At 45.7% G+C, this 11,064-nt stretch overlaps 1 protein-coding gene across 1 annotated transcript; it reads right to left on the reverse strand.

Moving 5' to 3' along the window:
• Positions 1-217: 217 nt before the first annotated feature.
• Positions 218-10,001, reverse strand: NOLC1 (nucleolar and coiled-body phosphoprotein 1). Its single transcript, XM_054276818.1, has 14 exons — positions 9,870-10,001; positions 9,707-9,762; positions 9,511-9,632; positions 8,316-8,431; positions 7,398-7,539; positions 6,774-6,877; positions 5,984-6,134; positions 5,290-5,430; positions 4,805-4,888; positions 3,390-3,536; positions 2,604-3,170; positions 1,798-1,910; positions 1,339-1,419; positions 218-1,110 (listed from the first exon to the last, which is right to left on the reverse strand). The coding sequence occupies exons 1-14, from the start codon at positions 9,978-9,980 to the stop codon at positions 952-954; spliced, it is 2,094 nt and encodes a 697-aa protein (XP_054132793.1). The 5' UTR covers positions 9,981-10,001; the 3' UTR covers positions 218-951.
• Positions 10,002-11,064: the final 1,063 nt, after the last annotated feature.

Consider the following 11,064-nt stretch of genomic DNA (forward strand, 5'->3'; position numbering starts at 1 on the left):
GCATTAATGATACATTCCCCTTGACTCCTAACAAGCTCCAGCTCACACTGCTGGCAGTAAATGCAAGCTGGCACATTTTATGTTCAGACAGAACAAGGAGTAATGCCACTGCAGCCAGAGCCTCTGAAACAGTAACACTGCTTATCCACTCTGCCTTTTGCTAAGAGGCCTTCATCTCCTCAGTCTCCTTTTCCCTTCCTATCAAGTGAAACTTCACAATCCCCATGCAGTCAATTTTCTGTACAACTTCACTCCCCAGCTACACTAATGGAAGTGTTATTAGGAGTGCCACAGCAGTACTGTAGACCTTGGTCTTTCTGACAATAGCCCCCACCTTGCAACTGCAATCGATACTGTTACTCAACTACTAAACCATGTTTAGAGACTGCTTCTCCAAGTACTCTGGTTAGTGGCCTCCACAGGAGTGCAAGGAAGAGGAAAGTAGGTATTTACACTACAAGGGTAAACTTGAAATGTCAAGTGGGGTTGGGGATTACAGCCAGAGCACTCAAATCAGTTTTTCTTACAGTTACTTGTCAGAGGCAAGTGACAATACTTGCCTTATCAAAGGTATGAGAGTTAAACTGGCTGGAAAATAAATGGGAGGTTAAAATACAGGACAATGATTTGTCTTTCTTCTAGTAGATGGGCAGGAAACCAAAAGTAAAAAACACTGCCAGCCTTTCAAAATAAGACTGTAGAACATATAAGTCCTGGCGGCCATCCTAGTGGTGCCAATAACACCAGCTTAAGGATGGTTTCAAATTAGGAGATTAAAATTTAGAAATAAAACAGGAAACATCCAACCATTCTCCCACATCCCTACACTGGAGCTGCCTGCCCCACAAGGGCCATGGGGAGGTAGCATTCCAGGCAGGCTTGACACCCATAATGTCCATATGCCCATCCCAGGTGTTCTGGTGAGCAGATGGTTTATGAACTCCAACATTCTCAGTCACTTTCAAACTTGACAGAATTGACTTGGGTTGATATTGTGCCCCCACGGTAGCTGCCTCGCTTTTTCTTTGTTTTCTCATGACGGAAAGATTTGCCTTTAGTGTATTTCAGGATGTTGTTAGCTTTCTCACCCCAGTCGCCAGCTGCTCCTTTCTGTGAGGGATGGAGGGGAGGGAAAAGAAATAAGTCAGTACCCAAGAGAGCGAGGGCAATGCTCTGCGCTTCCCAGCACACTGGCACAGGAGCTGACACCACTGTCCCATGCGCCTCCTGGTGGAAGAAGGTCTCACCAAAACCACTCCCCAGAAGCACACCGAGCCTGCTCTGCAGTCAGGTACTTCAGAGACCAATTGTTACCACTCCAGCACCACCTAGCCCTACCTTTGCTTCAAATGAGTTATCAGCCACACGGGCATCCACCTCAATCTCTTCTTCCCTTACGCGACGGAATGGAGAGGACGGCTGTAGAAAAAGAAAATGAGAAACAGTAATCACAAACAAACACACAATGTTCCTTTAGTAACAACCTCCTTCCTTGCCCTGCAGATACAGAACCCTATTCACATCACCTCAATCTTTAAGTGTTTCTCAGATTCACCATTCTTTCCCCACTTCAGATCAGACAGCTCAGGAGTGCTCCTGTGCAAGTATATCAAATCAGCTTTTGCCAGAGTAATATGTTATGTGCACTCCTTAGGGTTCTCCAGACAAGGTTAGAGTACTTAAGGAGATAGCAAAAATACAAATAATCCTGTGGGCCCAACCACCCAGAAAAACCTCTACTTGTTCAGAAGGCAGAGATGCCTCTTCAGCCAGCTGCCACAGTCCACCCTCACTCACCCGTTTCACCTTGGGAACTGTGTGTGGTGTTTTGGCTTTGATCTTTGCTTTTTTACTGTGTGGTGTTTCTGGCTCCTGAACATCTTCCCTCTTCTGTTTCTTCCCGACTGTGCCTGTTAGATGTACAGCAGAACTTTAAAGGCAGCGTTGGGAAAAGTAATGGCTTCTGTTCCCCAGAAAGCAAACCCAGTGTTGACACAGGTGTGAGAACTGGTGTCTGCATTACTTCACCCACAAAACAGACTGCTGTACCAGACACTAACAAATTCTGAGTCAGCAAGGACTCCTCATCCTATCGTAATGGATAAAATTTTATGCAATATGATAGCCCTATATGAACGATTTTGCATACTTGAGAGAGTTCTGTTAGCCAAAATTTGCCAGATTTTGGATTCATACCATATGCACTTGCACACATCAGTAGTGCATCACTAGTTGTTTTCCTTCTGGAGGGTTAAAGATTGAGATTGTGCACTGGGGCATCAACTGTGGTGTCCCACTGCACACAGACAAGGTCCTCCAGCAGTCTGCTTTGCTGTCACTAAATCATGTGCATGCACAGATGGCAACTGGCAACAACTACACAGACATGTACTTCACATTACCACAAATGTGGTAATGTGCAGCCATGCAATGCAGACAAAAAAGATCCCACCAAATTCAAAACTAGCCCTTCCCTCTTACTACTGCACCAAATGGCACAAACACACAGAGGTTAGAATGAGTATTGTTTCATGAAGTCTTCCATTCATGCTTAGCTCAGTAACACTGCCTGACAGACCCACTTCCCACGCTGCTGGTAATACCTCCATTGACTTTTCCAGTCTCTTCTTCAGAGCTGCTTTCACTGCTGCTACTGCTGCCACCAGCTGGCTTAGACTTCACGTTGTTTGCAGCTACTGCAGATGCTTTTGCTTTCTCTGTGGAGGCAGGGGCTTTAGAACCGTTCTGCATCCCCTTCACTGCCTTTTTGGGCTTCTCATCCTCTTCACTGGAACTGTCTGATGAGCTGCTGCTACTGCTAGAAGCAGCTGCCTTCTTCCCCACAGCTGCTTTTGCTGCCCCTGTAGATTTGGCGGCTGGTTTTCCTGCCGGCTTTTCTTCTTCACTGCTTGAGCTATCAGAGTCAGATGTGTCTGCTTTGGGAGCTGGAGTAGAAGGTTTGGACAATGGCTTAGCCACTTTGCCAGCTGGTTTAGCTGGAGGACCTTTCTTCTTCTTCTTCTTCTCATCCTCAGAACTGCTGGAGCTGCTATCTGAATCAGAGCTACTTTGTGCTTTCTTTGTGGCAGCTGGAGACTTCTTTGCTGCAGGGGTTGCTGCTTTAGTTGTGGGCTTCACAGGAGCTGCCTTCTTGTCAGAACTATCAGAATCTAGAATGGAAAGAAAAAGAGCAATCAAGGCTAAGTCTCATTCCTTTAATACAAGATCAGCACTCAGATTCAGTGTTGATACACAGTACACTTCATCATCTGCTTGAAACAACATTGCAATGGGTATTCCTGTCCAACTACATCCTCAGACCCTGCCCAGAAACAGAAAGGTCTGAACAACATGCAGAGAGAAATTCTCTTTCTCTCCCACTCCAATACCTGAGCTGTCTGAGGAAGAACTGGAGTCTTTCTTTGCTTGTCCAGGCTTGACAATTACTTTTGCTGGTTTGGAAGCATTCTTTATCACAGGTTGTTTAGCAGGGAGCTTATTCCCTACCTTCTTTTTATCATCTTCAGAGCTAGAATCTAAAAAAAAAACAAAAAAAAAAGTTCTTCAAGTTAAGAGGCTTCATGTGCAAGTTACTTTAGTGGTAACCTGTATGTAATTTATGGGTAAGTGAAAAGCAAAATGGCTCAAGGCTGAGCCACTAGGCAACTGGCAAGCATCTGATGAACACTTGAACAATCAAGGGACAGCATTGATTTTTCATGCATCTTTTTGTTGGGAGAAAGTGGAAACAGTTTAAGTTGTTCACTAATGCATGCACAAGGAAGTAAATATTTGGAGAATAATGTAGGAGAAGAGGTACTGAATAAGGAATTTTAGAGAAAGTACCAGTATCGTTGAACGTGGGGAGAAGAAACATTGAAAAAAGAATCTATGTGGTAAGGGTCAGAAAAAACATATAAAAAAATTAAGAGATAAAGTTGACAAAGCATGCAAAGTGAGGCAGCAACAGCACAGTATCTCATTTTAGCTAATTCTTCTATCAGATGAGGAAGCAGCAGTTTGAAAATGGAGACTCTTGAGTACAAATACACCTTTGTTTGTGCTACATGGATCTGGAATATTAAACCTGATCTATTCCAGTATTGCTGAACACTTTAGCAACAGCAATCAAAAACTTGACAACGAGGTAACAAAACCAGGAGACACAGAACAGCTGACATTCACTGGAGTGTCACACAGCTACGGCTAGCTGTCTGCAGACAGACTGGCAGCTGCTACCCAGTCTCTGCCATGCCACCAGAGATGCTGAGATATGCCACAGGAGCATCTTGAACTCAGAGGGAAATTGCAGCACATAGGGAACTTACATGGGAAATACCAACCCTCAAACCTGGCTGACACAAGAGACAAAGTACTGCTCCCATTTCTAGGGCCACATCAGAAGAAGGGAGGCATCTTCTAAGTCTAGTTTGAACTTCATATGGTGATTACACTTTTATTTCAGATACTTCGCCAAAAACAATGGAATAACAAACCCCAAAAATCTCAAGACAGATGTTCAAGAACAGTTTAACCATTAAACGTCTGTAAGAAACCTGATTCACAATTCCCTGCCCTTTCCATCCAGCAATATGGACTTTTCTACACTTGCCAATGGTCTTGTCTCATGGTCACACTCCCCTTGAACTGCAGGCTGCTGGTTTTCAATTTTGTATCTTCCTATTCCTGGAGACTCTGAAGCTTTTAAGCTCATACACTAAGGCTTTTAGATACATCACTATGGAGCAACTTGGCCAGTAAAAACATTAACACAAAAGAATCAGAACTTGATTTCTTGAATTACCTGAGTCACTGTCAGAACTGGATTCAGCCTTCTTGGTAGTCACAGCTTTCTTCTGGGGGGCAGGGGGTGTTTTAGCTACTACTGCTTTGCCTGAAAAAGCAAGTTTAAAATTAATAGGCCACATCCACACCACACCTTTGTCCCAAGATCCAAACCTCAGCAGAAGTGAAAAAGCTCCATTCTCAGTACACCAGCCACTCAGCCAGCCTACTGGAAGCCATGCAAGAACTTGGCTTATTCCCACTAAACTAGATCCCAATGATTTTTCAAATCAGCATGTGCAAATGCAACCTGACCACAGTTCAGATCCACAAGTTCTACACAGTGTTGTTTGGAATGCCTTCAAATTAGTCAGAAGCTTCCAGAAGAGCAAACAGCAACACAGAGCAAAGAAAAACAGCTTTTTCAAGGAAGCCAAGACCTTGCAAAAGCCTTGTTGGCACAATGTAGTGCTTCCCCTGCACGCTCTCCTCCTCACAACATACCTGCTTCTGCCTTTGAGGGCACCTGCTCTGCCTCATCACTACTGTCTGAAGAGTCACTGCTCTCAGCCTTTTTTGCAGGAGCTTTAGCAAGGCCCTTCTTTGCCTGTGTTCCTTGAGGAGGTGGTACAGCACTGTATGGACCTACGAAGAGAAACACAGCATTATGCATGATAAGAGAAACACAGATGCCTGCATGATAATGTGAACAGCACAAGGTGTTTGTTGTAGTTAGAATAAAGCACTTCTGCTATTCACTTCCATTTATTCCCCTACTGTAGCTACAATCCAACACTAGCTTATAATTTGAAAGATTATACCCACCCCATTGCTACCTCCTTGTTTCTACTGAGTTTAGGGTAGAAACCCTACTCCTCTTAGGGTTCAGCTCACCCAACCATCTCTGCAGAAGTTTTCTCTGGACTTTCAGAAGAATGGGAGCTTGCCAGCAAACTTTCACAGAAAAAAATCAGATATATCAATTTTTCATTGTTTTCATTTACTGCCTTCTCAAATCCTCTGGTTAGAGAGTCAGACTGACCTTGGATGATTGACCCTCTACTCAGACCAGCTCTCTACTGGAAGCCTAAGAAATTATACCACACTGATCAGAGGCCCATTTAGCCCATCAGCTGGATTGCAACTGAATGGCCCTGGATACTTCACAAAAAAACCCTATTTAGTATTTTTTACACACCAGATTTTGGCTTTTGTTTTGCAGGTGGCTTTTCATCATCTGAGCTGTCAGATGAGTCCTCACTGCTGGAACTTTCCTTGGCACGTTTGGTTTTCCCCGGACATGCTTGAGCGGCTGCAGGTTTTGGCAGAGGTGATTTCTTGGGAACAGCCTTATCAAAAGAAATATACATTAAAAAAGGAAATTCAGAAATCTTGTGGGGACAACTGGATCTTGTTTAATTCTGTGCCTCACTTAAGAACAAACTCCCAAGACAAAGGGAAGAAGATTAACAGAGATTCTCAAATGCAAACTTTAAGAAACACATGAGTATCATTATCTTTCTAGCTCCTCTGCTATTGTTTTCTGCTCCATGAACCCCTAATGATGAGCTCCTCTGGACAAAAGGGCAGAGGACTGACTGGAATTTAGCAACTGCCACATGATTAAAAACAACTATGATTATATTTGTGTTGCAGGAAACATTTTTAAATGCTTGCTAGTGGAAAACTCAAAGTAACAGCTAAACATGAAAGAGTCAGGACAAAGCAACTTTCTATAATGGAGACACAATATGGTTATGGCACAACAAGATGTTTTCCTATAAAGGAAGGAGCAGAGAAAGTAGCAAGGAGGGAAGAAAAAAGCAGTACATGGAGAGATGCTAGGACACATAATCCCAGCATATGAAGGAGCAGCAGGTGTAAGAGTTATATTGAGAAAAGCATCTGTGTAGCCTGTGCCTGCAAGATAATACCCAGTGTTACCAGACTTCTACACTGTTCATGAAGTTTTCCATAGTCTAATTTACCTTTTTTGGTGGAGCCTTTTCCTCATCAGAATCTTCACTGCTGCTGCTACTGCTTTCTGCTTTTCCATTGACAACTTTGGTGGCTGCCTGGGCAGCTTTGCTTCCTTTTGAGAGAAGTAAAAAGGCACATTGCAAAACATGCTATGTAGATGAGGGTAATTACATTGAGCAGTGAGTATCTCAGAGAAAAAAGACCCACAGAAGCCGACAGAGCACATTAAGTGTGCTGCTTTTGCAGTAGTACTGCAAAACTCTTGTTTTATCCTACTGCAACCTTAGAGAAAGTTCTCTGGAAACTGTGTCTTTTAGCTCATGGGAAGTTCCAAAACTAAAGGCTTAGTAAAGATCTTCCCTGCTTTTTGAGGGGAAGACAATGGCAAATGCAAAACATAAACAGTTATTCAAACGGTGTAGTGCTCAGGACCAGATGTTTTATTTGCATTCAGTTCTACACCTCTGTACCAGAACAGACTAGACTGGAGTGGCTGGAGTGGAATGGCAGTGAAAGCAGATTTTCAGACTACTATGTTAATATCTATGTCTTTGCAGGTAGGTGCAGCCCCCAGCACTCCTCCCCTGCTTTTTTGATTTTGTACTTCACTCATGATACACAATAACAGATACCTGATTTAGGTGTTGCTGGTTTTGGTGGTTGCTTGTTTGGTGCTCCTTCATCCGAGCTGCTTGAGTCAGAACTGGAACTCTCTGCTTTCTTCTGAGGCTGGATTTTGGCTCCAGCTGGCTTCACAACAGGTTTTGCACCTTTCTAAACAGCAGCAGGAAAAACTGATTAACCCTCAAAGTCATGAAAAGAAAACAAGGCTAATAAGATGGACACATGCACAGAGTGTAGAAACAGCTGTCTTTCACAGATGTTACCATTTAGATTTGAAAACACCTATCTGCTTAGTGGTCAGGGTCTGAAAATTCTGGGATAACAGTTCTGCTCTAGAAAACCTCCCAGAAATGCATTGGAAACCTCCTTTGCACATCAGTCTTCAATTTTGCCTCCTTAAAATGGGGCAGCTCTGAGGCTGGCACTGTTCTCTTCCCTCTACAGATCACACTAGCTTGAAGACTGAAAATACTGACAACTCTAGCTGGTCTCCCCTAGTGTACAATGTTATCACTCTTCCTCCCCTGCCACCATTCTTCCTTGCCTCCACTTCAAGACCATGGCTGCAGCAAGAAAAAGCTTTTTTTTCCCTCTTTTTACCTAAACATATACATATATACATATATAAAGATCAAACTTATAGACCCGGATCTTTCTTTGCAAAGGAAGTAAGCCCTGGCTGTCTTAGGATAAAAGAAGGACCAGATTTGGATATGAAACAAGGGTGCAGGACAAAAAATTAATTTTTCCTAGGACCAGTATAAATTGCACTACAGAAATGTCTTTCTGCATTGTATCTGCAGCAGCATGGGCACTCCATAGTTCAGGACTGTTGAGCTCAATATCCCATGCAATTCTGTTGGTTAAATTTGCTATTATTCATCACTGTCAAACATGCATTAAAGCTGCTGGAAAGAAAAGCCAACCTTTGCTGGCTTCTTCTCCTCCTCTGAGTCTGAATCATCACTGGAGTCCTCACTGCTGCTCTCTGCTGTCTTGGCTGCAGGAGCTGCTTTTGCTTTGGGCACAGCTGATGCTTTAGCTGCAAATAAGGGACAGCATATATTGATAAGTTAATTGACATTTTTTATGTACCTATATCCTGCACTAGTGGGTATTAGAGCTAAAGGATATATAAAGGTCACTAAACCATGACTGAAGTTCACAACACTGACTTTGTTTCTCGAGCAGTGTGTGAGACTGCTCTAAAATGGGTAAGCAAAAAGATAAAACCATTCTAGAATTTATCTTTGCCACACACAAATTTAAGTGCAGTTTTCTATCACCAAAAATGACAGCCCACAAAGAGCGAGCACTCCTCAAACTGAGATAATATTAGCTGGGTCTGCACACCTCTCAGCTTAAGAAGCTGCTGAACAAGTACAGACAGGTGCTTGCAAAGAGAACCACTGCAATGTCGTGTTAAGGTTCCAGACACCCAAATCTGTTTTGGCCAAATCCATTTCCTGGTTACTGATTGCTTTTCAGTAATGTGGAGCAAAAAAGAAAATAGTTTTGTCTTACATTATATTTACAACTCTCCTTATCAAATAAAAATCAGATATAAATTCAAATTCAGCTTTAGGATGGGTTAAATCAAAGACATATTTTCTTTCTGTGTCTCTTCTCATTTATTCTTTCCCTCCTGCAAATCTATTGCTAGACACACACAACCTTGTGTACAGTGATTAATAAATGATACAAGAATAGTTGCAGATAAAATGGAAAAATACAGCTCACCACACAGCAAAGTGCAGCACAGGGAAGTATTTTTTGGTAGCACTAGTACACGAGCTCTAAAGGAAAAAGGGTAGCAACCTCACACAGGCAGCAGGTGAGTACGGATGCCTGGTGCTTCTTTGGAGTGGCTAAAACCTTCCATGGGACACAAACTGCTGTGCCTAAATTTTAGCAAGATACAGAGATCATCCTTAACTAAAATTAAGCTATCTTCCATAGCATGGACAAAAGACCTGCCGAAACCGAGATCAGTCAATACAAGCCTAACCCCTGATAGCTGCTGAAAGGCCTTCCAAGAGCTGCTGAAGCTGAGCTCTATACACACGTGAGAAGCCAGCGCCACACACAGCCCTGGCTGCACAGGGCCGCGCACAAACCTACCAGGCTTCTTGGCCGGGGGTTTCTCATCCTCCTCGCTGGAGCTGTCACTGCTGCTGGCCGACGGCTTCCTCTTGGCCTGGGCGCCGTTCGGGACCAGCTTTCTCTTCTTGGCCGCTGGAGACCTGCGGGAGAAGGGCTGAGCGGGGCCTGCGGGGCGCGGGCCGGGCGGAGGGGCCCGCACGGCGAGGGCACTTACCGCAGCCAGTAGGTGAAGATGTCCAGCAGCGAGGCCGCGTTGGGGTCCTGTTCCTTCTAAAGCGAGAGAGGCCGCGTCAACCAGAGTCAGTCAATCGCTGATCCCCCGCCCGTCCCGTCCCGTCCCGTCCCGTCCCGCCCCGCCCCGCCCGCTCCCCGCTCACCGCCGCCGCCTCCCTGGCGAAGGCGCGCGCCGCGCCCTGGCAGCCGCTCTCGCGCAGGAACGCGAGCACGAGGGGGAACAGGTCGCTGGGCACCGCGCGCCGCTCCGCCATGATGCACACGCCGACACGTGCTGCGCGCGCACGCGCTAACGCCTACGTGCGTGCCTGCGTGTGCGTGCCTGCGTGTGCGCGCCGCCGCGGCCCCGCCCCTGCCGCTGCCTCATTGCCCACGGGGGGACGCTCTAGGGCGTGGGGTGGCTGCGCTCCCGGCTTCTGGTGTGAGGGCATGGAGCCGCTCGGTGTTGGTGCCTGCGCCAAGGCAACGCGCAGTGCCGAACGGCTGCCTGTGGTGCAAAGGCAGGAGCGGAGTTGGGAACCTGGCAGTGCCCACTCGGTTCTGGAAGCGGGAAAACTTAAACTTAAGTCCGCTTAAGCCTCACCAGCTTACTCCTATTTGTAATGCGCTTTAAATCACCGAAAGGAGAATGTTGAGGGAAGTCTGGAGAGCAGGAGTTGGGTTGCTCTAGGGAAGAGAAGCAGCTGGGAGCTGCGGCCAGCCTCGGCGCTGGCAGAGCCCTCAGCGGCACGGCCCGGCCCGGCCCCGCTGGGCTGCAGCGCGGCGGGCAGGGCTCGGCGCTGCTAGCGGCGTTCGCCGGTACTCAGGAAAATGGGCTGTGAAGCAGCTGGACCCACACAGGAGCGTACTGAATACTCCTACTAAATCCTTTTATGTATGGAATAACACGAGACTGTGTTGCAGAAAAGAAACTGTTCGCAGGAGCTCATATTTCCTAGTTTTTTGTAGTTTCCCTCTACAGTAACCTACAGCTGCAAACTTCATCTGCAAAGCTCAGCAAACTTTTATGCTTTTGCCTACATTGGAAAGGAAAAGATGCAGCTTTTGCTGGTAAACTGTGGTTACTTTAAGCCCCGCTGTGTGAAGTAACTGCCCTGAGGAGGCAGGGAAATTACTGTGTTTGCTTCACTGGCTCACTTCGCTTCTCCTCTGGTTAATGAGTATCTCCCTCTCGGCCTGGGCTTCGCCAGTTCGTCTGTTCCCTGTGCTGTGTGGCAGCTTCTCTTCAAAGGTGTGCGGCTCTCCGAGTGTGTTCCCCTGTGTTGTGCCTGCAGCTGGCCAGATGACCTGGCAGGGAAAGCTGTTTTGTCCTTGTATTCTTCAAGACAGTATTGGGAG

Source organism: Melozone crissalis, unplaced genomic scaffold, assembly GCF_028551555.1.
Source record: "Melozone crissalis strain CALT ecotype California unplaced genomic scaffold, PUWL_Pcris_2 ptg000019l_1, whole genome shotgun sequence".
NCBI classification, from domain to species: Eukaryota; Metazoa; Chordata; class Aves; order Passeriformes; family Passerellidae; genus Melozone; species Melozone crissalis.

Coding starts and splice junctions, on each gene's coding strand:
- NOLC1 (XM_054276818.1), bottom strand. CDS start 9,980: ATGGCGGAGCGGCGCGCGGTGCCCAGCGACCTGTTCCCCCTCGTGCTC. Junction 4,889..5,289: donor GCCCTCAAAGGCAGAAGCAG/GTATGTTGTGAG, acceptor TTTCAGGCAAAG/CAGTAGTAGCTAAAACACCC. Junction 1,420..1,797: donor CAGTTCCCAAGGTGAAACGG/GTGAGTGAGGGT, acceptor CTTTTTCTACAG/CCGTCCTCTCCATTCCGTCG.